Source organism: Lepisosteus platostomus, chromosome 19 (assembly GCF_059453375.1).
Source record: "Lepisosteus platostomus isolate fLepPlt1 chromosome 19, fLepPlt1.hap1, whole genome shotgun sequence".
Lineage (NCBI taxonomy): Eukaryota > Metazoa > Chordata > Actinopteri > Semionotiformes > Lepisosteidae > Lepisosteus > Lepisosteus platostomus.
In genome coordinates this window covers 2,939,431-2,966,907 of record NC_142629.1, presented here as the reverse complement: position 1 = coordinate 2,966,907, position 27,477 = coordinate 2,939,431, and the positions used below count along the sequence as shown (strand labels likewise).

Sequence of the window (27,477 nt, the reverse complement as noted above, 5' to 3'; positions counted from 1 at the left end):
TTTACCATATTATCAGGTGTGGCACATGACTTATTCTGTGTAGCAAAAACAAGCAGGTACAAGGGCCTACGAAAGGCTGAGAAAGTAATCAGGGTGACATACGATTCTGACAGAAAATGCATAATTAGAAATACACGGCAAATGTTTCATTTAATGTGGGTATGATCTGTGTGAGCTTATCCCTGTGACGCATTCCAATTTGAGTTTTTGCTTAAATAAATACTTTTTTTAAAATCAAGCACATCAACATTTTTTAGTCACCTGATTATTTATTTGATACATTTTACATGATAATTTCAGCTAAAACATTGTTATATGTACCAAGTAAAGAAGCTATCCAGACACAGAACAAGGTATTTAATTGTTTTAACTGGGCAGCCAGCACAGCCTCAAGAGACACGTTGACTACTGCCCACAAACCTCTCTTTTAATTAACGTTTCCCATTTGAAATTTGTTCAAATGCTTCGTAAAACCGCCCGCAGAGACAAAATTCAAACTCACTTCAAAATACAGATAAGGTCATTGGTTTGTATTTAACCTGGTAGTTGCCTCATATTTTTGGGACAAATGAACAACATAGGTCTATAACCCCCCGGAACAGCCTTTGCAGGTGCCTGTTGGGACTGGCCTTGCTGTAGCCTCCACAATCACGTCAGGTTAGTATAAGGTAACTACAAGTAGCAGAAATCAAATTGCATAAACTCAATACTACGTGCACTGTGGTGACCATGCGTCTGAATTTTAAAGTACCACACCCCAGAAATTTACTCTGATAACAAATGATTGGACAGTCGTCTCAGACTGGGTTTTCTTTTTAATCCATTTGTTCATAGGGTTGACTTCTGCCAAGTGATACATAAACAGTATGCAAAAGCTCATAGAACCATAAACGGTATGCAAAAGCTGTACTAATCAACGGCCTGAGCATTTATTGGAAGGTCAGAAGGGTTGAGCCAAGTGCCTCAATCAGGCGCGACGCCAGGTTGGGATCTTCAGGCACTTGGCACCCTCTTCTTGGGGTTGATCTTCCTCTTCACTGGTCCCGCAGGCTGCTGAGCTGCACTGGCCTGCTGCCCAGACTTCACCTCATCAATAAATGTCTCAATGGCCACAAACTTGTCGCTCAGGTCCCCCAGGCGCTCCTTCAGGGCGTTGAACTCCTTGAAGAGGTCGTCCAGCGCCTCGGACAGGGGCTGAATCCTGGAGAAGGGGAGAGGGAGAGTGAGCCTGTGGGCGGGACAGTGGAGGGGAGCAGGGGGGCAGGGAACGGTGAGAACAAGCATGGGATTCAGCGTGGTTTTGTATCAGTCAGACCCAGCTGTTTAGATGCCTTGGTCTCTGTGAATCCATATTGGGGCGGAGTGGTGGCACTGTGATGGCTAAGGATTTGCGCCTGAGGCTGGAAAGCTGCCGGTTCAAATCCTAAAGCCGGCAGAGGAATCCTACTCTGTTGGGCCCCTGAGCAAGGCCCTTAATCCCAGCTGCTCCAGGGGTGCTGTATAAATGGCTGACCCTGTGCTTGACCCCAAGCTTCTCTCCCTGTCTGTGTGTCTCATGAAGAGCAAGCTGGGGTATGTGAAAAGATCAATTCCTAATGCAAGAAATTGTATATAGCCAATAAAGTGATCTTATCTCTTTTATACTGCATTGCTTTCTTCCTGAAGACACCCAGCTAATGATTGAGGTTACAGTTCCAGAAGACACCCAGCTAATGATTGAGGTTACAGTTCCAGGGTAGGGCAAGGGTCCTCCAGGTGGCCTCAGGCATTCACCACTAAGATGCCTCATCGACTCTATGTCATCCCAGCAACCCTTCGCCAAGCAGGCACTGTCTGAGTCTGCCCTGGGCGCTGTGGTCTCCAGCCGACTGCTGTGTACCCTTCGCATCCCATAGTTCTATGATCGTACTGTCAAAGTGTGAAAGCACCAGTTCGACCCAGCCTTCTCAGCTCTTCCACACTTGGCCAGAAAAAAAAACAAATCTGCTCGAAAACTCTTTATTGCACTCAAAACATTAAGTTCATGGTGAATTAACGGGGTGGTGTGAGGACAGGAGCGAATCTCGCTTCCAATCTATAAAAGTAAAGGAAATTTCCCTGTGCTCTAACTGGAAACCATTATGGTTTTTTTGTTTACATTGCATAATGAAAAGTTCTATTTTGAGCTACAAATTGCAGTTTGGAAAATCATAGCTCCAAGTGTCTTTAATAGGCTGGTTAACCAAGCAAAATGACAACTGTCTATTGTCCTGTAACGTAATTAGCCCACTGAGGAATTGGAACAGATACAGTCAGTAGGCATTGCCACAAGAAGAAATGGACACTGTAATGAACAACACAAATTACTGACGTGACCTTCTTAATGTAAAATGCCGCAAGATAAAATTCATTAAACCTTTTCTTCATCAAAAAGACACTCCCTGTGGTCAGCTTATATTCTGGAAATGAAACGTGAATACATCAAACCCATGATCAACATCGGTTTTAGCATTGCTGCAGAGTGTAATTAAACGATAAGGACGCAGACCAGAACAAAAAAATTAAAAATGTTTGTTAATTTAACAAGAGGCACCGGAAGTTCTAAGATGTTTGATCGCATGCTTTTGAGAAGTGCTTCTCAGTATCTGAACACTTTTCTGAAGTCAAACGCTGCAAGAGATGCAAACCTCATTTGCCATCTTGTGGGCTGATTACTGTATTCAATTACTGCTTACAGCATAAAGTCTGATAAATGAGGCAGCATTTCACATCAGCCGTTTCAGTGATGCATGATGTACCAGGAGCACAGAATTCATAAGCATCTCTTTTTCTTTTTACTGATGTTCCCTGAATGTAGTGTTGCCCAGAGACTGCTTCTCCTGCATTGACTGCTCCACTCAGAATTAACACTGGCAGTTACGTATCTGTAACAGGCCTGGAGCCCAGTCCTGATCAGTTGTTATGGGTGGATGCAAACTTTGACAACAGCCTGCAGTGCACTGACTGCAATGTGGCTTGAAAGGCGCAAAAGGGCAACACTTTGTGTTCACCTGCAGAGTGAGGTCAATATTACTGTAAGTCTTGCCAAGTCATCAGTGTCCCCTGGAGAAATCTAGGATAATCCAGTAGGGAGGAGTACAGTGGGTTTGTGCCTGGAAAGCTCTGGGATAACTGGTGCTACCTGGCATAGTCGGGCAGGACGGACTGGTGGTCATTCTTCAGGAGAGTCCTCATCTGGGTCAGGATGTCAAACCTCCAGTTGTCCAGGACTTCGGTCAGGTTGGCAACCCCCCGCATGCTGACCTTATCGGCTGACAGCAACAGTCATCACAAAAATCATTTTGTTACAAACCTCCTTCTTGCATTTTCAGATTTGCAGTTTCACATGCTCTGCTGCAGCTCGACTCTTACACTTTTGCAAAATTTGCACAATCTGATTCTATATGATTCTATGTTCACAGCACATGAAAAAGGATAATTAAATATAATGACAGACCACCTCCTTATAGTTTTCTTTTTTTCATACCCGTCCAAGGCTTTATGACACAAAAGTAATGTAGCTTTGACACCCGAGAGAGCAAGAAATTACTGTTAACCTTAAATTACATTTTCTCTCCACTTTCACATAAGTATATGCTGTGCCTCAAGTTCTGCTTTTGATCTTCTCTGAGATAACACAGCTTACTTACTTACACCCAGAAGCACCTTTTATATAGACAATGATGTTGTTTAAATTGCAAATACTGTTTCTATACCACTTTAAATCCTTCCCTCAGTTTTCATTAAAGCCCAGACTCTTACAAAAAGATGGATCATATTTTGCTGTAAAAATTATGATTGCACAGAAAGCCCAAGTGTAACACCAGACCCCAGAGGCAATCCTGGACAGGAACACTTGGAGAAAGCTCAACAGCTGACACGTTTTTCTTCTTCTTTCCTCGTTCCTTTGCATTCAGTGCTGTTGCACCTCCCTGCTCGAACATGATCCATCAACATTCTGTTCTTATTATAAGAGGAATTGGCTTCTATGCAAGTCTAGACAGCACTGTTTTCTTACTCCACAAAAACATCAAACCACTGGAAATTTGATGGCAAATGGTCCTTTCAGCTCCTGTCCGTAACATTTACCAAGATAAGGTGCTATCCAGGTGCAAGAAGATTTAACTAATTTTGACCACAGTAGAATAGAATGGAAACAGTATGTTCAACAGGAAGGAGCTCACCTCCATCCCGGTAGTTCCACTCTCCAGCTGGGCGTTTCTTTTGACTCAACACCACCACTGCCAGCCCCAGCAGCAGACACAGCCTGAGACACATCCTGGGTGCACCAACTCAGTGACACAGCCTGAGGAGGAAGACAGCAAGACAGATCAGGGAGGGGTCCCGGGCTGGGATTCAAACACAACAGCGACCTGCACTGCAGGCACCAGCTCTGAGGAGGTCGGAGGTCATCAGCAGGTCTATACCATGCACAGCACAGCAGGTGTCACCTGTAACCTCTTCCTGGCTTCCTAAGAAGCTGTGGAATTACAGTACTTGCAGAAGCCAGCAGCCCTCTTACTGAAACCTGCCCAGGACACTTCAGGTTCAACAGACACGAGTGACACTGACTCTTACATCATATTTCAATTACCAGTGTTCTCCTGTGCAAACAATTTGCTATCTTTTATTCAGTGGCTGGTGCTGACTCCCCCAATATGGCAAAGATGTGTATGGTATGTTAAAGCAGACAGTCTACCAGATGTTAGATATTCAGTTCACCTCCTAAAGACGAAAGAGCATTTTCTTAAACCACATATTTTAGCCAAGCTTTTTGGATTGTGCTGTTCCTACTTTTTATGGAATTCATCAAGTCTGTCAGGTCGCCCCCCATCCTTGTGAAGAGTTAATCGTTCATCGACTCATTGTGAGCACCACACCCACGCTGGGAGAACTGTAGGGGCTCAAATGGAAAAAACTGCTCTTGAGAAAAAGGGGAAAGACCGAGAGTGATATTTCATCTGTAATTGGAAATGCATACACAACATATGTAGAAGAGATTTAACTGGGTGTGTTTAAAAGCATCTATATTTCTTAAGCACACAGGAAAAATGAAATGTATTCATGAATCTAATTGCATCATCTGCATGTCTTTCTGATGCTAAGATTATTTTGCTGTTTGCATGGTATAAACACACAGCAGGCAGAGGAGAGCTGAAATGAAAACAGTTGGGTTTTCTGACATGTGACATCGTGTGGTCATTGACTTCACACAGTAAAAATCAACATTAAATACAGAACTTCGGAGTCCCGAGCCCTGGAGAAAACAATGCACCCCACTAATCAACAATAACTCTGAGTCTGTTTGTAACTCTGCAGAGTATTGCCTCTTCTCCTAAGGGGTTTACCTAATAAGTACATTTTAGGATTTCATTTTTTAAAACACAGTATTTTACCCCAGGCAGAACTTTTGCTGCATTTCTATTTCCAAATAAGGCCAATTAAAAAATGTTAACATGAAGAAATATCCATAAATACTCAATTTACACCATTAATGTAGCCATATAAAGTTATTGTTGTTGTCAAAGAGTTACAAAGACTTGACAAAAGCAAAAATGCCTTTCAGCATTCTGCTGACACTGTGCAAACCACTGCAGAACCAGTGGTTCTATTCAGGAGTCTGGTGCCTAAAACCTGAAACATTTAGCATGAGAGGGAGGCAATGAAATCCCAGTCACTTACCTGGGTTTTGACTGGAGAGAATTCTGGCTGCACTTCTACAGCACTTCAAAACTGCACTGCTAGGCTGTGCTGCTCCTCACCGTTCCCTGATGAGAGGGACAGACCCACACATGTTTCAGCACAGCCCGCTCCGACACACCCACCTCCACACACACTGGCTGATGCACTCACGCACATACTGTATCTTTCTTGCTAGGGCAAGGCAGGGTGCTTGAATTGCAGGAACATTTCATCCCCCCAGGTATGGTGTTTTCCTGAAGGCCTGCGCAATGTCTGCGTGATTTGAAGTTTATTTGAACTGTGAAGAAGTTCAACAATAGAACCTCTTCCAGCAGGTTTCTCCATATTTTGAGTTGTGCTTTCTGACCAATGGAACTCATTCATCTTAACCACATTGATACCAGGCAATAAACATGGGTTTCCTCTGGGGGGCGCCATGGCAAGCCAGACACCCTGGTGAAAAGTAAGGGAAGGTAATGGTGCAAGATTTTGCATGGCATTTTCCTCTGTTCTGCAATTCGAGACCTTCCACAAAATGCACTTTGACAAGTGTGTCCTCTTTTACCCCATCTCTGGATTCCTGCTCCATCTGACATGGAAATGACAAAGACATGGTGCAGATGTACTGCACTGGTTGTCACGTATTACAGGCTTCATGCCTGGCTGTTTATTTGACATCTGAAGCTTTCTAACACCACTAACATCATGAAAGTCCTGAAGAAACAATATCCTGAGAAGCATGGTCTTCCTGCTGCCACATGGTCTTCCTCATGTGCTCGGTGATGTGATGGGTCCAGATGGGTCTGATATGAATTGTTTCTTCCATTTGCTTTCACAGTTTAGACACTGAGAAATCTTTTCACTAGTCATCTTTGGTGATGTGGGTAGTTTAGAGGCCACAGCAAGGAACAGCAGGGGCACACAGAAACAGCAGAGAACTTCTCAACTCATAAAGGATGGGAAACAAATAGTGAAAAAGAGCAAAGGTCAAAATGGAGGAAGTATTCCTGGAGCTAATGGGAACTCTGAGCAGAGGCACTAGGAGCCTGTGGTGACCTGGTCTAGTGCCAAATCACATTTTTGTTGTGCATGAAACTTCAACTGTATAAAAAAGAATGGCTCCAGCCGAACCCTTATAAGTTTCCCAAAACTGCTTTATTGGTTGGTTAATTAAGAAGTTGCCTCCAGGCGATCTTTGGGAGGGTTTCCTGGAATGAAAGCTGTACTTCTAAAGAAAACTGTCTGGTCCCCTGTTGGGACTTTTACTGAAAAAAACTGTGAACATTTGGCCAGAACTCTTTCTGACTGGAACAAAGTGAAGCTCACCCACCTGAGTCCTACATGTGTTTACTGTCCTCAGCCTTCATTAAGGCTGCTGATTGGAAATATCAGAACGAGGAGCATGTGCTGTTCCCAAGAACTGGGATCGCACTCAGACATTATTAGGCCTTTCAGTTCTTCTTTAAGTGGCATTTGTTTTCTTTACACCATTCTTCTCATTTGCATTTCTGAGGAGCCAGAAATCTGTTGTTTGGAAAAAAACTGTGCTCTCTGTTGCAAAGCAAAGGAACACAGGCACAGTTATGTACACAGCTATCTCCTAAGGTAAAGGACATTCTCACCTGTGAAAGACTCCACAGTGTTCAAACCACGTGCTAAAATCATCATATTTGATTTTCTGATATCTGCCTCACTTAATGAATTGGCTGCCAAACATTTGTGCTTGAACCAACGTGTCCTGAACTAGATTAAACTCTCGGAGGTGGTGTGATTTTCATATAGTTCGCATGTCCAAACATCTCCCTTTAAAACTATGCCTACGTTCAGTTCAGGGACTTTGAAAAAATGATTCTAGTATTTTCTCATCTCCAGCTATGCCACATCACTATCCTCCTGATGTGCCCAAGAAAAGACACCCAGATCTAAGCGTTTAAAGCCACCCTGTGCTAACTGGACTGTCAAAACTTTTAAAGCTTTCACATTTGAAATTCAAACAGCTTCTCTCCTTGCTCCCCACCTTCTGTGTTTTTAATATATAACAAATGCAAACAAGAGAGTTGTATCCTTCAGTTTGCTGTTGAGTGTTCCTCTTGTGCAGGATATTGTTTCCAGTGACGATACAGAAAGAGGGCTGCTCCCTGGTGCCACGTCGACAGAGCTCTTAATAGCAGACACATGTGTCCCGTGAACATTATCCAACTTTGTACGCAGCTGCTATTCTCCAGCCAAGTTTTTCTTCTGACTCCCATCTTCCTGTAAATACTGCTGTGCAATTTAAAGATATATTTCTGTCTACTGATACAGGCTTGTGTTTCAGAAGGTACAGTCCACGCTGTGTGCTGTGCTTTTAAAGGGGGGACACACTCAGAAATTCACTGTTCATGTATCTCAAGGCCGGCCAGTATCTTAAAGTTGTTTCTCAGCTTCCAAGTCATTTCCTTAAGGAGTTAATTGAAATCCTGAGGAATACTCATGAGATTTCCTGAATGGGATTTCTGTTGGTTCTATTTAGTAAGGGGCAAATCTAAAAGATTTGTTCTTTCCTTTAAATTGCTGAATGCTCCTGTTGCACTAAATGAAGGGCTGTTCTGGAGAAGATATGATATGACATTCATGAACATTTCTACCCAAAGATTTTAATGAAACACTGGACAGCAGAGCAGCACTGACCATGGGTCATAGCCCAGTTTGCCTGTCAGACCTTTGTAAAAAAAAAAAACCTCTAATCAACTCCAGCGTTTATCACTGGATCAATACCATGCTGCACATGCTTCAGAAAAGTGTTCAGTCCATGACAAGAACATCAGCCTGCTTTACGAATCACATGAGCAAATATTCCAAAAACAAGTTTTAACTGGTAGACACGCTATGATATGGAAAAGTATACCAAATAAAAGGATTGCCTGAAGTCAAATAAATGTTAATATATCCTTCAGAATTAACTATTTGTGTGTAAGGCACAGTGAGTTTTCCAAACAAAATTGCTCTTTTTTTACAAGATTTTTGAGTAGTTATCACTGAACATGTCTGAAAGTTCAAATAAGACATGTCTGTTTAATTCACAGACTTTCTTACAGATTATCCAGAAAGGCAGACTGCCATTGCCGATAACAAACATCAGTTCTAAGCATGTTTGAACATTTTATTCAGTACAGGATAAAGGGACATTACTTGGTTAGCAAATTAGAGAGAAACCAATAGTCTACAAACTCTGTCCCAGCTGGTCTGAGAATCAGTGTGCCTTTCAATTGTAAGGCTCATATTTCAGCTTGACATTATTCATAATTTCACCTATAATTCTATAGGTTCTCAAGCAGACTCTCTCAATACCATAAAACAACACATAAGAATGTCCTTAAATTTTCCAGTTAGCAGTGTGGACAGCAGCCTAAAAGATTTCTCAGATCCAATGCCTTGTCTCACAACTGACTTCCTTCAGGCTAGAGAAAGTTTCCTAATTTATATCTTCAGGGTACCATTTTGTGTCAGATAACCAACTACTGTAAGAACAGAGCAAAACTGTAAGTTTCTAAGTTTCCCAACAGCTGTGATTGACATTTGATCTAATATGAATAAGTGAATCATTTAAGATCTATACTAATGTTGCTTTACACATGACTTCATGTACTTCATGTTTTCAGTGCAAAATGGACAGGAGGGGTATACCAGCACATCCATTAGAAAATTGGGTTTTTAATACATATCAAAGATTTTTTGGACTTGATCATCACAAGCTAGATACAGCAGGAATATTACAACAGGAAAAGTACAACGAAATCATCACCACAAGACTACTAAGAAAACGCCATGGTAAAATATCGTAATATACTGCATATGTAATAATGAGCTATGTTTTGTGTGATAGTAGTAGTACAGGACTTTTTCAAAAGGGATTTATTGCAAACGCATATCACTGCTTTTCAACATGTGACAAAGATAAATATTTTATAACTTTACTTATTTTTCCACTTAATATGATATAGTAAGCCTCCGAACAAACGAAATAAATCTGTTCCTCAACGTACTGTATAGCGGTTTAGTATTAAGTTACACCGCACCAATATGGCTTCTCCGTCCTACTCAGCAGATTGGTTGAATTATTAACTTCCTTTTCCGGTTCGGTTGCCAGGAAACGTCCATCAAGCGGTGTCTTGCTGCAAAAACATATACAAACGGTCTGAGAAAGAAATGTGGTTTTAGGAAAGGATGAATGATTAAAAACGGCAGTTCCTAATCACGTATTTTTTTAAATAAAAAACGAATACCCCGAGGTACGTTTTCTGAGCTTGTGCTAAAGGAAATATGACACTGACTCCGATTAAGGATGGCGAATATACAGCCACAATCTACAAAATGGTAAGTTTCTAAAAAGCACCAATTAACTCCAGAAACGAAATCGCACAGTGCAATATCCAATTATCCTTTGTGTAAATAATACTTCTGCTTCTATTTTTGCTCAAATGGCTACCAGGTGCAAGGACGCATTTTATTTTACGATCATGACCACTGATGATACAGTGTATGATTTTAATAGTAATATGGTGAATGACAAGGCTGAGAAAGATACATATGTAGCTATAAGAGACTGTCATTCGTGTTTGTGGTTTCTGAAACTGGGGCTAGTTTGGATTTTTTGTCCCTTTACCTCCACTGATCGTATAAACAAAGTATTGTTGTTTTCACAGATCAGAGATGGGAGATACGGAGAAGCTATCCACATCCTAAGTAATGAGCTGCAGAAACAGCTTAAAGTAAGATTTAGTATAACGTATACTTTTATCCTTGTCTTAGTTCCCTTTTTTCGGTCCTTCCGTAGAGTTTTCATTCCTTCACAGACGATGCAGAAAGAAAACGTTTTTGATGCAAAAAAATACCTTTTTTTTTCAAATTTGGAAGTCCCATAACACCGCATTACTGAAGGTTAAAGAACCCTAATGAATCCCTTAAAAATGTAATTCCGTGAAAAGTCCAGCAAAGATCTGCACTGTTTGAGGGAATTAGCTAAGTCTTGTAGCTTTTTTTCCCCCCCAGACATAATACAGTATACTTTTCTGTGAAGAAATGAAGGTGGATTGTTGAATGAAATTAACTTCTTTACTATATGGATCTTTCTGTGTAATCCTCTTAAAACTCCTATAGTTACAATTAAAACCTCTTCTATGAAGAGAAATTGGTCTGTAAACTACATGCCCTCAGTGAAGCTAAACCCCTATCAATATGTGATTGCATGGTATCTGACTTCATTTTTGTTGGACAGTATATTTACTTCGTCCTTCCCACACACAGCAGTGCAGTTCAAAATTAAAGCACTTTGTTAAAATTAGTATCATCATCATGTTGGCATCTACAACGGTTTCCACTTGAACTGTGCAAGACTCTGTAAGGCAAGAAAGCAGAGTCACTGGTATCTTTAAAAATGTTGTTGTAGATCATGGATCTCTAGTGTGTCTTTAGTGTCCAGTTTATTCTAAAGTGTTGGTTTCTTGTAAGTAAATATCCAGTTTGGGCAGCTCGTGTGATGTTTCCTCTGTTGTTACATTGCTGAGAAAATTATAGGGTAAAACTGCAGTGATTTTTCTTTCTTCTGGTCAAATCTTTTTTTTTGGACATGAAATCTGTATTTTTTGAAAAACAAGGAAGGCGTATAGAGCTCTTTCATTTAGAAGTAAACCTTAAAGAGCTCTCTTTGGAAAACCGCAGCATGCTGGTTCCTGCTTAGGACTCTCAGACACAGACCTTGTAGCTTCATCACCTCCATGCTTATTCACCTGGGTCAGAGGTCCTGCAGTCTGTGGGTCCTGCAGCTTGAAGAACTCCCTTTTCTATTATAGTCAGAAATTGTATTGGGAAAAAACAAAAAGAACCTCATTATGGGGATTTCAGCAATTTTTAAAAACACATTGAACACGTTTGTTCTTTAAATTGACAAATTTCTTGCCGATATATATGTTGCAGTGCATATAAAATAACTTTCACTCTTTACTACTGACAAATAGTATCGTAATGTAATTATAACTCTTTGAAATACTGTTACCCATTTATTTAAGATATAATTTTTCAATTTCATATGGTATCCAAGGCATTTCGTTTATGTCATCAATGATTTGCACCCTCACGTGAACCCTCTTAAAGCATGGAAGTCTTGAAAAATAACATAGTTAACTTTGTGGAAACTGGTTTTCAAAAGCAGTCAGAAATCCACAGGAGTATTGGTTGGAATAGTTGAAGGAGTAGTTTGAACTTCTGAAGTGTCAGCCTCAGAAAATGACATCTTTTATTAAACATTTAGTGGCTTTTCCAAGTATCACAAACATATCTGTTGATTCTCTTGAGTCCCATGACTTAAGATCGATCACTGGGTACTGTGCAATATGTTTTATATTCCAACATAAACTTTTTTCCTTGTTTTCTTGCCTCACCAAAACCGCTCTTCTGCACCAGTAGATTGGCTTTTAAAGTTGTTGTTATTTCGGATTTGGCCTGCCATATTTCCTAATGTCTGCTTACCAAGTATTTTCAGTCTAACCACGTAGGTTAGGTCTGGAGCCAGTCAGCCATTATTTCTAAAGTTGGATGTACTTATTTGGTAGACATTTAGGCTTTATCTTTAGTGTCTGTGGCACGGTATTTTTCCTAGGTTAACTTGGATTGAGTTATTTCAAGAATATAAGATCTAAAATGATAGCAGATTGGAAGAGCTGTCTTTCTCTAAGATTGACATCTCAATGGACAGGGCCTCAGCTTCTCAAACATAAGCCTGTCATTGCATTTATAGTGGATTATCTCAGCAAGCTGTTAAGAAAATTGTCACAGGGAGCTCCTTTATTTCAGTGTTGTAGTAGCTGTATTATTTACTCCTTTCTCTCCCTATCTCCCTCTCAGTCCAGAGCAGCCCTGTCTCTCTTGGGCTATTGCTACTATCGTATTCAAGACTTCACCAATGCCGCCGAATGTTATGAGCAACTGACCCAGCTCCACCCTGAAGTGGAGGAATACAAACTGTACTACGCCCAGTCCCTCTACAAGGCCTGTGCCTTCCCAGAGGCCATGAAAGCCACATTCCTGCTGGACAGCCCAGGGAATCAGATTAAGGTAAAGAGATACCAGTGGGAGACAGCGATAAAGAAGAGTTTCAGATTTTTTGTAAGAAGAACCATACAAATATTGTTAATTGTCTCAAAACAAGGAATGACTATTCATATTTACCTCTTTTCTAAGTGGTTAAGTGGTCCAGATCATGTAAATCATGAATCTTTGTAAGTTTTAACCAATTAAAGAGTAATCACGCTATGCAAAGCAGATAAAGACATCACACTTTTTCTGGTTTTCCAACAGATGCTAAAGCTGCAAGCTGCTATCAAATATGGAGAAGAAGATTTATCTGGTGCAAAGGTAAAATAATTAAAGAGAAGAAGACATCTGCAAATTTGATGGATCAGAAGACCAAATTTACTGTCGGACTCTGGCAGACATTACAAACCTTTCGTATTTGGTCCATACCACTGTTTCCCAAACCTGATTCAGGTTCTAACCCTAACCCCAGTGTCCGCAGGTTTTCATTCCAGTTGATCGTCCTTAATTAAGCTTATTCATTATTCATTATTTTCAGATGTTGAAATGGAAATAATATACCTAAAGGAGATTATTTCTGAAACTGCGATCTCAGTGCAGAAATAGGTCAAAAGAACAGGAAGTTTCTTCAGTTAGGGGTTCAATAGGATTAATTAATTAAGGCCTCAGTTGGATTTGTGGTCATCAGATGGAGAGGATTGTGAAACTCTGGTATCCTGTAAATCAATCTAAGTCTGTGTGGAAAATTGACGTCATTTTAAAGTTTTATCAGAACTTTATGGTATTATTCAGTAACTGAGAAAGTGATGGAAGTTGAATTTCTAAACATTTGATTTTCTGAATGCACAAGTCAGTTATTGTTTTCTCAAGGTACCTCTCAAAGTACTTTCTCAAAGCAAACGTTTTGTAGGAGTAAAGCTCCCTTTATATTTATGGTACTTCTTTGTGTATTCTGTTTTCCTACAATTAAAACAGGTGTAGATGTTTTGTATAAAGCCATATAATCTGTTTTTGACTAAGGACTGGCATGCTTGGCCTTTTGCTGTTTGGCTAAAATAAATAATGTCCTCATCTCTCAGAGCCTGGTGGAGCAGCTGCCTTCCAGCGACCCAGACTATGAAGTCAATCTTGGCTGTTTACTCTATAAGGAAGGGGAGTATGACCAAGCCTCCAAAAAGTTCATAAACGCAATGCAGGTGATCGGTTATCAACCAGGTGATCTATGATCATTTTCTACTTTCAACAGAACTTTTCTTGTCAACAGTTTTCAGCACCTAAAATATAATCTTTCTGCTCTAAACGTAGCACTAAAGAGTTATTATGCAAGTGCGCCTAAGATAAATGCAAAACTTCCCAAGTGGTTATAGCAATGAAAACTATAAAATATAAGTATGTCATTTGAAAGTTACTGTTGATCTTGCAAAATGCAGGGTATTAATTCTGCTTTTTGGGGTTTGGCTGCAGAGCGCAAACCTCATGACCTTCAGCAATGTGGTCTGTGATGTAATCCTAAAGTACTGACTTAGATTTTAAGATATTATTGACATGGCCACTGCCTTAATCCTACTTCTTCTATTCCTTTTTCATTCATCAGATCTATCGTACAACATAGCACTTTGTTACTACAGTATGAAGCAGTACGCCCCGGCGTTGAAATACATTGCAGACATTATAGAGCGTGGCATCAGGGAGCACCCAGGTAAGTAACATACCATTGTGATTCTAGGTTACTTTAATTGGAACATGCTTTCACTTTAGTTCCTTACGGTCAAAAATGTATGATTGGTTTATTTTCTGTGGGGGGCTATGATACCCTATTAATAATCCCAATGTCCTTCATTAACTGTGAAGTGAGATAAGAATTGCCCCATACCATGGCAGCCCCAAACTGAAGACATACGTCCAATTACTGTTTTGTTTTCACTTTTGAACATAATGACTTAGCGCGGCAATACTCTAAGGAAACACAACAGGTTGTACGCATGGTAATGCATCTGAAGTTTAAAAATGTATATTTGAAGCAATCAGTCAGAAAGTCAGAATGCAAAATTTTCCATGTCATGTGTAGAACATTGGAGTTCTCCGAGGGATATGTTTTGATTTCCTGTTGTTGGATCAGGGTACATTATGTGCTGTGCAGGAGTTTGTTTTTTTTTTATTCAAAATATTTACAGCGTCATTATTTTTAGTTCTAATTGCGAGCAATATGAATTAAGATAGATACAACTTGCCACTGATTAAATAATTGAAATTACCATTGCAGCATTGTTTTTAATTTGATCAGTCCTGAATGTGAATAATAATGATTACAGAATCAGTGGGCCTTAGCAGACATGTTAGGCAAGACCAATCAGTCTAAAATCTAGCAGTTAACACTGAAACGCCCCAATCAGCACTGTAATACATTCCAGAGAAAGCCATGCCTTTATTAGGATTAATCAATTCATGCAGCAGTGATTTTAGGAATCAACATGTGTGGAATGTGGCATGCTATGTCAATGACTGAGTGCTTCAGGTAAAAATAAGTCTTATTTTTTTCACCGATCATCTCAAGACAAAATCAGTTGAAAAAGGTGCAACCTATGAAACAGCTCCTTTTATAAACCCCTATACCTGAAAGCTGTTATCACACTGGGATGGATAATGCAGGTTTTTATTTAAAAAAAAACTTTTTTCTCCCCCCCACCCTCCCTGAAAAGTAAGTGTTGCTTATGTTATGGTCTTTCCGATGCTTTCAGAGCTTAGCGTTGGCATGACAACGGAAGGTATCGACGTAAGAAGTGTGGGCAATACACTCGTGCTGCATGAAACGGCGCTCATCGAGGTGTTCAATCTGAAGGCAGCCATTGAATACCAGCTGAAAAACTGTACGTACATTAGACAGCTCACAGAGAACATGCAGAAGCACGGCAGCTGAAAGTCCCCTTCCCTTTAAGAAATACCTTCTACTTGTGGCTATGCCTTATGTAGGTTATAACTAATAGAGTCTTCTGTGCCCTTACTACTCTCTTATTAATGAGGCGATTTAGTGCGCATGCAACTGTTAGAGCCACTCAGGTGCATCTCAGTCAGTCACGAATGACCAATTCATCAAAATGATGCCAAAAACATTTAATCCATATCTAAAAGCCCAAACTTTATTATTGTAAAGACATCCATGCATAAATGACAGTGTTTCTTTTGATGCTCTGTATATTTGAATCAAAGCCTCAATGTTTGTGCTTGTCCTGCTTCTGCCATGTTCTGAACTTGTCTTTGTACTCGTAAGTTCGCAGTACTGGTGTCAGGGTTTCCTCCTCTCCACGGTCGCCACGCTTCCTCTGCTTTCCAAATGCATTAACTGCTGTCACAGTGCGCTGATTCTGAAAACCCTCTTGATCCATCACTGTCACACCACACATCTTATCTAAAGTTTTCTGCCGGTGCTCTCTTATAGTTATTTAATTCATATTGTGACTTGTTGATAACATCTGTGAACTAAGTCAATTTATCATCTTTGCTGTCCAAGCGCTCATGTATATCCTGTGATTAGACCTTTATTTTTTAAAATATTTATTTTCCAAATGAACAGCTTAATCTCTTGTAAAATATAAAACAAGTAAAACAAAACCATAAACTCAAGGAGCTGTCAAAAGCAGGTAGCTTAAACTTTAATTAAAGTTTCCCAGTGTAGTCTTTTTTTTCTTCTTCAGATTTCCACAGGGAGGGAAAAGAAATTGAAAATTCTCTGTATTCTTCAGATCACTCGTCTCAGCTTCAGAAAACTAGATGACCTAAGATAGATAAGAGCCTTGGAGACATGCTTTAAAATTCAGAAAAGTAGCTATTGTCCCATTGATTCAGACATTTTGTTCATTTTCCTTCATGCAAGGCACACCATGAGCCAAACTGAAATTAATGGCATTCACTGCAGATATTAATCCAATCTGAAATATGTATGACGTTAACTTTTCTTACTCATCTTTATCATTCATAAATCCTCATTAAATATAATAATACCAAGGGTCGGCTTGATAAAAGGCCTACTGAATGCATTATCCTTGTTTGCTTGTGCGTGCCACTGTTTCTTCTTTTATTTAATGGGACAGAAACGTTATAGCTGTACTCTAAATTCTACCACTAATGAAAGAAATTCTTATTGGTGTCTACTGATATTCTTAACAAGCAGTTTTGCAAGCTGACTTACAACAACATACCAAGGACATTGTTATGCGACGGTCAATATATTCATTATTTCAGAAAATAAAGCATGGATTAATTTGTTTCAGATTACAGACTCGCACTGTATTTTAACACCTTTTTCAAATTTGCAATTGCTTCAGATGATGCTGCCCAGGAGGCCCTGACTGACATGCCCCCACGATCAGAGGAGGTAGGCAGACGAGTTGTGCACCCATCTCTCTGCTAAATAACGTTGCCACATTTGTAGAAATTGAAATGTCTCGTCCAAGTTTGGATTTAAAATCCAGATAGTCTTATGTTGTTTAACAGGAGATTCTTTTCCCTACAGGAAAATTAGATTTGATCAACATTGTATGCAAGTGCAGGCGGGAATTTTATCAACAGAATTGTGTTCATGCCATTTGGTAATTTTCCACTCTCACCTGGTTGATTTCAGTTGATATAAAAGAAGTTAAATAGAGAAAAGAAACAGCTGATGAAGCACTTTTATGTTTATCCACTGGCACCTCTCCCAATTTTTTTTTTGTTGCACTAACCTGAATCAGCACAGTCATGCTCATCACTGCTTTTTGTTTAGACACTTGGCTGCATTCAGTTCTCAACCTTAATAGTATAGCTGTGGGTTTACTCCAACAATTCAGGTCATTCTAGTCATCTTTACCCTGATCAGGAAAAAAATAACACTTAAAAAGCTTTTCTTTATAGTGACATTACTCCAGACTAGCATGTTCTTGTTTAATGAGTTTTGAGTTTTTTAAAACACTTATTTGCTCCTTGGGGTTATCTCATTCTTTGTAGCTAAGTATTCTTTGTTTCTTTGTCAGATTGTGAATGTCCTTCCGCCTTTTGACACATTTGGAGATTGTAAAAATCCCATCAACAAAGTTTTAAATAATGAGCCTCTTATTTCCAACATTGAATTTGGCTCATGTGTATTCAGAAAGGCAGATCAAACCTGCTGTTAAGATGAGGAGTGATACAGGGATGTAGGAACATGTCTAAATGTAATCAACTGACTTCCTAAAAGACACATTACTCCTCACCAGACTGTTTCATTTAACTTCTTATCTTGCAGGGAAGGCTTTTATGAGCTCTGATTTAAAAAAACAGTTAGGAAGAACTGTGACAGATAAAAAAAACTCACATTAGCAGCAGCAAAAAAATGAGCAGTCTGCTTTCAAAAGGGCATTCCAGGTTAATTTCCAAACCTGCCTTCAGAAAATGTGTTTTTACAGTTATCCTGACCTTTTAGGTCACATCTGTAAAAGTCATAAAAATACAGAATAATGTCTGTTGCTGCTTTAAAATGAATGCGAGTAAGATTAATAGGTCAGTATTGAGAATGAATCTGATTTCGAGGTTCAGAGAAGAGTCGTACCATGAAGTTTTCTTCCTAGGATGCTAGAATCGTTTTGGCTGCCATTGTAATGTTTGCATTCTAGTGAAAAGTGGAGAAGAGATGTTGTAATTCTGTTTTCATTAAAATGTCATCACTTGCATAAGAATGTTTATAAAGATAAGGAGTTCACTTCACCCATCTTGCCCATTTGGTAGTAGCTAATTGAACGGAGCATTTCATGAGTCATGTTTTAAAAGAAGTCATGATATCAGCTTTAACAAGATGCCCTGGTACTGTAGGTCCATTTTCCCACAACCCTTGCATAAAAAAGTGCCTCTTGCTCTGAATTTTAAATGCACTTTCACATAGTTTCCACAGCTTCGTGTTTCACTGCTGACTTTTTTAAGAATTTTGAATACTTGAATCGGAGCCCTCATAGTTTTCTCTGTTCAGGACTAAAAAAGTTCAGTTCTTTCAGCTTGTCAGAGTAGGACTTTCCTTTGAGCCTGGACTGATTCTAAAGGTGCAGCATGTTTTTTTTGTAACTTGGTGACCGAATTGTACAAAGTAATATAAATGAGAACTTATTGGTGATTTGTACAATTTACAATTTGAACTATATTATACAATTTTTATTTGCTTTCTTTAGGGCTTGCCCACATGTTTTTACAATATTTAAATTAAGCTGAAGGGAATAGAGTGAGAGGTTGATAGAAATAAATTACAAAAGCAAATTTAAAAAATCATAACTCTTCTAAAAGAGAGTGGTTTTCATCTGTATTGAGCTTTTAGAATTACATAAGACTACACCCACGTTCTTCTGTTGTCTGTAAAGTTAACTCTTAGCAATAAATTAAATTTTGTAACTCATGAGCATGAGCAAATGTAAATAAATACCTCTAAGGATGACCGTTTGTTTTTAGTAGACACTCTTATACTTTGAATCACAACAGCTATAAAGCAAGTTCATCTCATTACATGGGAATGATTGAATTACTGTTATGTGATTACCTCTGCAGGGTACATAGTTGTCTTCTGAATAGGTTGTATTTACCTTGACATTTGTTGCAATATAGTTTCAAATGCCCATTTCACTCCATCCCGTGTTGCAGGTTATGTCATTCATTTGAAGGTAGAACAATATGAGAAAAGATCTTTTAATGTGCTGCCATTCATTTGTCTTAAAATAAATTGCCTTTTGTTCCCTAGCTACTCCAGATCATGTTTCTCCCATTCAGACTTTTGCAGATATATTGGTCCTAGTTTATCAGAAATCACAGATTTTAAATACTGCAGCTTGTGCATTAAGTTAACTGCTGCCTCCTGGTGGCCGATTATTGAATTCACTAGAAATAGAAACAAAATTGGGACCTTAAGTAAAAAGTTTTCTGAATTGTGTGATTGTGCAGTTTACTGTGTAAATTGTGCGATTTACAGTACATGATGTTACAAACTAATTAGAAACAATTGTTAGAAACAATTACTAATTCTAAAAACTGTTTACAGTAATAGGAAAGAGTGCCAACCATGGAAATTATGTTTAATTTCGTATTTGACAAGCTGATCCGTTACTGACTCCAGCTCCCACTGTTATGTTGGTCTTGATGTACAAGTACATCCTTGTATTCTGTGTATATTGTGCAAGTTTTTTGCTTGTTTCTGTGTCCCTTCATACTTTGTTGGGGGGGGTGGGACTCTGCAGTACAAGCATCTTTAATTCTAGCACTCAAAATCTTCAATCACTTTGTTGCAGGAGCTTGACCCGGTGACTCTTCATAATCAAGCTCTTATGAACATGGACTCCAGGCCCACGGAGGGCTTCGAGAAGCTGGCGTTCCTCCTCCAGCAGAACCCCTTCCCCCCAGTGACATTTGGAAACCTCCTACTTCTCTACTGCAAATACGAAGTGAGTTGGCTTAGACTTGTCCCTGTGTCCAAGCCATCGGCAGCGCTCAAGCGCAGGCTACCGTGGTGGTCCCGATTAACGATTATGAGCGAGTTTCCCAGAAGGGGAAAAACGCAACACAGTGATTTCATTATCCAGGCTGCTCTTTTATAGTGAACTCTGGCCATGAGCTATGACTGATACCCCATGTGGCAATGAAAGAACATTCAGTCTCCCCTGTTTAGATTTGAACCCAAGATTCAAGAGCTGTGAGGCAACAGCTGGCCCATAGCTCAGTGTAAATGTGATTTTTTATTTAAAGGAATTCATATTTTGCTTTGATACTTTTTTAGTATTTTGACCTGGCTGCAGACGTTCTAGCTGAAAATGCTCATTTGACGTACAAGTTTCTCACTCCGGTAAGATGCTTTTCCTTCATTATTTCGGCATTACAGGTATTGTTTAGCCTTTTCTTCTTTTTTTCTAAAGACAGTAAAAGTGGAGATTTTTGTATTGTAATTTGGTTTTGGTAGCATGGCAAAAACAACAAGCCGAAACGTTGTGTTTCTTTTCTTCTCTTTTCAGCATGGAACAAACCTTTACTTGTGTTCATGTTCTTAATTTAACCTAGCAGCCAAATGTAAATGTGTTGTCTATCTAATGAGGATTTAAAATCTGAGAGAAAAAAATCTTAGCAGATGCTTCATTTTCTTCTTAACATCTGCATTATTTAAATCTGTAAATGCCTATAAACATTATGTTTATTTTGTCGGTAGATGTTTGTTTGTTTTTTAGGGATTAGCATGATTAAAAGTCTCTGATTGCTAGTCTATAGCAGCAGTAGTGCACTCTCACTCCAGAGAACTCATGATGCTTACAGGCATATTTTTTAGAACAAATTAATCATTACATGACTGCAGAAGTTAAAGTACTTCTAAATAAAAAAATGCTTATATAGGAGTTTAAAATGAACGTGTCTTGGCATCTCTGTCTATTTTTGTGGCAACACCTAGAGTGTTATCTGATCAGACAGATCGTATCTATAAGATGTTCATAATTACCTGCTCCAATGGTAGCTTTTTATGTGGCCAGAATCAGAATTAATGCCCAGTAAAACAGTAGTTCTTTTTTTTACTTCCTTTTTTCTGTCCCAAACTTCTGCAGCGCCATCAATATGGATCATTCATCTGATGCTGCACCACAGTAGCAGAATAAATAATATACCTTCAGGCTTTCAGGCTGAAATGTACTTTGTTCGTTCGTAATAGGCTTTCTATAAAGCAGGCGACTGCTGTAATGGAAATCAATACAAATCTGTGAAAAACAAAAGCCAATTCTGGACAGGTTTAGTCGGGTTCTAAAAAAATATATGAGATGTATAACCTAAAATATATATAATGCTATTTAGAAGATATATAGTGTGTTCATGGCATTCAAATATATTTTTTGATTAAGCATAATACTTTCCTGCCCTGAACCTTGAAGTGTGTTTTGAAGTTCCTTCCATAAAAAGAGCTCATTTATAATAAGGAGGATAAAGCTATTTTTGAAAACGTATATATACGTTTGAAGCTACGTTAAATATTGCCGTTCATTGCAGGAAAATGTGAGAGCTACAGAAGGAGAGGTATGCACTCTTTAAAACATCATCTTTGTTGCATAAGGCATTTCTGTATAGAAGCTGCACATTAATATTAGTGAAGAAGCCATTCAGAAGGGAGAAGTAGCTTTTAGTGCCCACTCCTAATGGAATTTAAGCGAGGACTCATATGGTAAGAGCTTTTTACTCTTCTTTCCTTACTGCATTGTGCAGTTAAGAGATAATAGAAACGACAGATGCCTCTCACCCATAGGAGGACAATTACTGAGTACAAAATGATAACTATTTCAAAATTACTCATTTGTAAATGAGTACATTTGAAATACTTTTTTGATTTAACCCCAAAAGAAACCAAGAAAACTAACATTGTGTCTATTTTGTTGCAGTATTTGTATGAGTTTCTAGATGCCATGATAACATGTCAGACTGCGCCAGAGGAGGTGAGACTTCTTATTTTTCCTCTAATGTTATTTGTTATTTGCTTCTTTTTCCCCTGAATATTTTGATAAGCCTACAATATTAGACCCTCTGTACTTCATTTTAACACTCAGCTACAATGTACTTTTATGCAGAATCTTTTTAAAAATTGCAGCCTTTTCAATTTTATTTTTCTTTTTATTTATTTTTAATCTTGTTATTGTCATGTTTCCTTTTCATCTTCCACATCACCTTGAAGGCATGAAATGTTGTTTTATAAATAAAATTGATTTGACAGTAGTGTAGGTGTGACTTTCACTATTTGTTTGATAATTTAAGAATGTATTCAAACTTAAATACACAACCCTGTCAAATACACTGCAGTTCACCAGAGTGCATACAAGTTTTCAAAACTTTGCTCCTTCTGTCGATATTCAAGGCTTTTCGAAAGTTTGATGAAGTTGCAGGGAAGCTAACTGAGCAGCTACGCAAACTGACCAAGCAGGTAAAATCTTTCTTCTCCTACTGCAGTTTTTGCCATACATTGTAACGGACTAATCACTAAACCTGTATCCACAAGGCTTACGTTACAGACTCCTTGACAAGTTCCCTGTCCACTGACCTTATAAACTGAATGAAATCTGTGACTCTTCCCTTAATAAAAGCCAGCTCTCTTTGTTACAGAGTAGAGCTTCAAGCCTTTTCTTTATGAGTGCTTATTTCTGAGATGCAACATCTCAGCAAAGTCATTGTTTTCTCAACTGTATCTTGATTTCTCTTAAGATCTCTTAAATAAAGTGTTAACAGCGACCTGTAGCTTATATACTTTATATTCAAAAGGACCTTGTTTTCAACTTTTTAGTTGAGTTAATTCCGAATAGCTATTTATTTTGTGACACCTATAGCGGGAATGTTTTATTCCCTGAAGCTTTTGATGTAGGCTGCCGGTGATTTTACTAGTTCCTGGTCATACTTTGTTGTTTTACACCCTAAAGATGTTTGACCCACCTGCTAACTGTGATAACTGATCCCAGTACCTGGCAGCTTCATTAGGAAGATGCAGGAAGCATACATCAAGGGATATGTTTGGAGTTTGTGCTGGCAGTGCTGGCAGTGTGTCCTTAATAGATTGCCTGTTTTGTACTTTTGTTAAGGTGCAAGAAGCAAGACATAGCCGTGAAGATGAGGCCGTGAAAAAGGCTGTCAGTGAATACGATGAGGCTCTTGAGAGGTGAGCAACATGTCCTGCTGGTATTATACCCCATCTGAATGGGCCATTTAATGTGAAAGAGGCATTATCAGTCCATACTGCAATGAATGGGATGAGCTGTAAAGCTGGTAAGTTTCCAGTTTTTTGAGTGACTTACTGTAAGTTCCATTATTTACTCATTTACAGATCTCTGTGTTTATGTGACGTAGGTACATTCCAGTGCTGATGGCTCAGGCCAAAATTTACTGGAACCTGGAGAACTATCACATGGTGGAAAAGATCTTCCGCAAATCCGTGGAGTTCTGCAATGAGCACGATGTGTGGAAACTGAATGTGGCTCATGTCCTCTTCATGCAGGAGAGCAAATACAAAGAGGCAATTGGGTTCTATGAGCCGATTGTTAAAAAGCACTATGACAACGTAAGTGTACTGATTCTGCAGGAGCTCTGTATAAACTAACAGTCCAGGCCCTTCCATAACAGGCGTTCTAATGATCTAAAAACACTTGTTTTTAAAGAATGGTGCATGTTTTCATCATTATTTGATATTCCGTGTCTGGTTGAACATCACGGATTTGTATTTACTGTATAAAAAGTAAATATTATAGTAAAAACACTATTCTGTAAATACCCCTTATTCTCACTCCAGCTCTTCAGCAGAAGAGCTACTTTCTGTGTTGTGCATTATTAAAAATGTCATACTTGGTGAATATATGTAACGGAACAATCACAGTGAGATGGTAGACTCCTTTAGTAAATTTCAGCAATAATAATGTGCATCCTACCAGTGTTAAAGAAAAAAATTCTCAGAATATCATTATCATTGAGAGAATAGAATACTTCCATGTCAAGATCACCAATAGACTTTGTTCAGTATTCATCTTGTGGCGTGACTCTTGCCTTGTAGCATTTTCCTGTGAGTCATTATAAAATATTAGCTGTCTGCTGTATTACAAACTCTCTGCTCACCTGTACCTTTGGATGCTACTAAATTAGATCTCTGCTCCACCGGTCAGCTCCTAACTTTTTCAGTCCAGAGAACCCTGGTTCAAAGTCTCTTCTGCTCTTCTGTTTGCTTCAGCTGGAGCAGTGTAACATTCAAGAATGTCCTTGCAAGAGAAAAACTTCGGTAAAATGCACTGGTGAAGTGAGGTGTTTGATTTGCGTCGGTCTGCGTATTTCAACATGACTTGCGTGTGATCTCCATGCATGGACACTGAACATTGTCTTGTGGTTGTGTGATTTTTCATACAGTCAACATATTCTAAGAAACTAAGCATTCTTTTCTTGTTATTATTTTTACTGTCAACCATTTGTATTGTTAGTTAAGGTTTTTTTTTCCTCTTTAGATCCTCAATGTAAGTGCTATCGTCCTAGCCAATCTCTGCGTGTCCTACATCATGACCAGCCAGAATGAGGAGGTACGGTCCTGTACTAAAATGTTTTTTAATTATTTAAAACATTGTAGGCACTGTACTGGAGGTGTACTGAAAAACTTACTTTTCTTAAATTCCTCCAAATAGAACTGCAATGCTATTTTTATATTTTGGAATTAGAAACAATCAGCATTGATAAGTGCATTTCAAACCACAGTGAAAGTAAAATGTACACAGTAATGCGTAACCATCAAATTTACATTAAAAATCATCTTTATAATTCTGATGTTTTAGTCACTTCTAAGGTTATTAATTAATAAAACTTTAAATCTGAAACAATAAGTTGTTGATTGTTTTGATGTCTAGTCAAATTTAGTCTTTAATGCTTAAACTACATTTATAGTCTATTGAAGTGCAGCATCTGATATAAAAAATACATAAAATCTGTGAGTACAGTAAAAGGAACATGAAATAAAAAGGTGAAAGGAAAGAGCTACATTATGTAGCTAATGTGGCTGATGTAGCCACTACAATAGGGTGAATATGTTCTTCTTATGATCTGACACAAACACTTTTTTCAAAGGCTGAGGAGCTCATGAGAAAGATTGAGAAAGAAGAAGAGCAGGTATCCTACGACGATCCAGAGAAGAAAATCTATCATCTGTGCATTGTTAACCTTGTGATAGGGTGAGCTTTGCTTTCTGTGTGGGTATTCTGTTCTCTTTTAAAACTGACTTTGATAGCAGATAATTTAAAGGCTGACTTTATACATCCAATGTTTTATTCCTTCATTATTTTTTGTTTTGTAATTATTTTTTTTAAGAAGCAATCATTTACAGAATTTGCTGCTAAAATTAAACATATAGGTTTTATGGGGTGTATACTGTAAATCTGAGCTTTTACAGAAGGGATAGGTGTTAGAGTTTGGTCTTTAGTTGAGATTTCCATTACTAAGTGTTGCATAAATACCATTCCATTATTTGAATTCCTGCTCCCGCAGAACCCTGTACTGTGCCAAAGGTAATTACGATTTTGGTATTTCTCGTGTGATCAAGAGCTTAGAGCCCTACAACAAAAAGGTAAGACATTCTGACAGCCTTGGCCTGTGTTGTTGAAATATTTCTTTTTTGCTGTTCCAAGAAATTCTCTTGATTGAGACAGTCACGATGCAATGTGTGTAAAACTGCAGATGTACAAAGTGCCCCAGATTAATTTCCAAATGCTTCCAGATAATGAAGGATCATTGAAAAGACTTGTTTCTGGCCCTGGTATAATGAGAAATTACATTGTTAAATAGAAATTATCATTGCCTTTATCTTCCAGGCAATGGTCCAGTCTTATGTACCATCTTTTTAGTTTATCCTCTTACGTGACACGTACTGTATGAAAAAAATACTTAGCGCTCATATCAAGTGTAATATAATATATATATATAATTCATCATCATCTGAAAGTTCTTTGTAATACTCAGTCATACCTCATAGGATACCTCAGTTTATTCTATCTGGCTTGACTGTTTTTGTCACAAAATGCTGCCTTTCCTTTTGCAACAATTGATTGAGTCAACAAATCAGTTAAATGTAACAAAACAATGCGATTCCCATCGACATGTGTGTTCAATGCAGAAGCACTGATGGCCGAGGAGTGGAAGGATGATTTTGGGAACAGTGATAATCTGTCTCATCTTATCTCATGTCACTTTCTTCATAGTGAAGAGCCATTGAACTTTTCCTGACCCCCTCAGATCACAGAATAACCCAGACTCTAACTCTGAATGTTATGGGTTTTTCTAGAGATGTTATTTTCACATTTAAGCTACAAGAAGGGCATGAATATAAAATATAATCATATAATTAATGATTGTAAATGATTGTTTGGAAATTAATTACAACTTGGATATTTAAAGGCTATGTGTGGTTTTCATGGATCTTAACTGCCAATCAATAGCCATTTGCTTTATTTTTTGCAGCCTCTTAGTCATAGTTCCTGTTTTGCACATAACTAGCAACATCATTTCATTTTTATTGCACAATAACTGGTGTATTCAGGTTTCCCAGTGGGATATTTGCAGCTCCAACCAGCTGGAAAGTCATTTTTGCCCACAGTCAATTAAAAAGCGGTTTGTTTTTGTTTTCTGCTTTTTCCTCCCTCTGAGAATATCAGTGAGCTATGGGAGAACATGAGTGTTAAGCATTTTAAGCAATGAGCGAAGGATCCCAGATGGAAGGAAAAAATATCAATTATGAAACTTTTTATATTGATATTAAAACTGTATAATCTGCGTCGAAAAGCAGTAGTACCAAATGTGTTTTTTTGTCATAAATTTATATTAGGAACAAATGGTTTTACAAAATCGTTTGTCTTGTTTCCCTGGATACCATATTGATTGTAATAGTAAACCAGCCTGTAGCTAATTAAGAATGTCTTTTCACCTGCAGCTTGGGACAGACACATGGTACTATGCTAAGAGGTGCTTCCTCTCCCTCTTAGAAAACATGTCAAAGCACATGATCATGCTAAGAGATAGTGTCATACAAGAATGCATCCAGTTTCTGGAGCACTGTGAGGGTAAGTGGTCCATCAAGATGATGGGGTTCCCATTTTCAAATAAAGATCTTTTGGCTTTCTGATTATAAAAGGAAATTGGATGTTAATTGGATTCTTAAAATAAAGTGGTACAGTGCAATTGATTTGATCT

At 38.5% G+C, this 27,477-nt stretch overlaps 2 protein-coding genes across 7 annotated transcripts in view; one reads left to right on the top strand and one right to left on the bottom strand.

Moving 5' to 3' along the window:
• Positions 1–249: 249 nt before the first annotated feature.
• On the bottom strand, positions 250–5,853 carry LOC148644899 (uncharacterized). Of its 3 annotated transcripts, none has more exons than XM_088612661.1 (5): positions 5,701–5,797; positions 4,813–4,912; positions 4,203–4,324; positions 3,161–3,290; positions 250–1,201 (listed from the first exon to the last, which is right to left on the bottom strand). In XM_088612661.1, the coding sequence occupies exons 3-5, from the start codon at positions 4,294–4,296 to the stop codon at positions 994–996; spliced, it is 432 nt and encodes a 143-aa protein (XP_088468787.1). In that variant the 5' UTR covers positions 4,297–4,324; positions 4,813–4,912; positions 5,701–5,797; the 3' UTR covers positions 250–993. The 3 variants fall into 3 exon arrangements, with proteins under 3 accessions (XP_088468787.1, XP_088468786.1, XP_088468785.1); XM_088612660.1 differs by having other exon boundaries at positions 4,813–4,921; positions 5,701–5,795; XM_088612659.1 differs by lacking the exon at positions 4,813–4,912 and having other exon boundaries at positions 5,701–5,853.
• A 3,956-nt stretch (positions 5,854–9,809) lies between these two features.
• Positions 9,810–27,477, top strand: part of ift70 (intraflagellar transport 70) — an 18,883-nt gene continuing 1,215 nt past the window's right edge. The window contains exons 1-20 of one of the 4 annotated variants that reach the window (XM_088612215.1): positions 9,810–10,056; positions 10,386–10,451; positions 12,583–12,792; positions 13,036–13,092; positions 13,851–13,986; positions 14,366–14,470; positions 15,510–15,638; positions 17,094–17,143; positions 20,046–20,198; positions 20,531–20,596; positions 21,778–21,804; positions 22,164–22,217; positions 22,634–22,699; positions 23,349–23,425; positions 23,614–23,824; positions 24,485–24,532; positions 24,753–24,824; positions 25,363–25,466; positions 25,780–25,858; positions 27,218–27,347. In XM_088612215.1, coding sequence (XP_088468341.1) covers positions 10,003–10,056; positions 10,386–10,451; positions 12,583–12,792; positions 13,036–13,092; positions 13,851–13,986; positions 14,366–14,470; positions 15,510–15,638; positions 17,094–17,143; positions 20,046–20,198; positions 20,531–20,596; positions 21,778–21,804; positions 22,164–22,217; positions 22,634–22,699; positions 23,349–23,425; positions 23,614–23,824; positions 24,485–24,532; positions 24,753–24,824; positions 25,363–25,466; positions 25,780–25,858; positions 27,218–27,347 — 1,894 coding nt within the window. In that variant the 5' untranslated portion in view covers positions 9,810–10,002. The remainder of the gene's footprint in view (positions 10,057–10,385; positions 10,452–12,582; positions 12,793–13,035; positions 13,093–13,850; positions 13,987–14,365; positions 14,471–15,509; positions 15,639–17,093; positions 17,144–20,045; positions 20,199–20,530; positions 20,597–21,777; positions 21,805–22,163; positions 22,218–22,633; positions 22,700–23,348; positions 23,426–23,613; positions 23,825–24,484; positions 24,533–24,752; positions 24,825–25,362; positions 25,467–25,779; positions 25,859–27,217; positions 27,348–27,477) is intronic. The other 3 variants (XM_088612216.1, XM_088612217.1, XM_088612218.1) reach the window with 3 other exon arrangements.

Excerpts from the sequence above, each read along its gene's own strand:
- LOC148644899 (XM_088612659.1), bottom strand. The coding sequence starts at position 4,296 with ATGTGTCTCAGGCTGTGTCTGCTGCTGGGGCTGGCAGTGGTGGTGTTG. Across the intron at positions 3,291-4,202 it reads GTGGAACTACCGGGATGGAG|CCGATAAGGTCAGCATGCGG; the intron begins GTGAGCTCCTTC and ends TGTTGCTGTCAG. Across the intron at positions 1,202-3,160 it reads GTCCTGCCCGACTATGCCAG|GATTCAGCCCCTGTCCGAGG; the intron begins GTAGCACCAGTT and ends CCCCTTCTCCAG.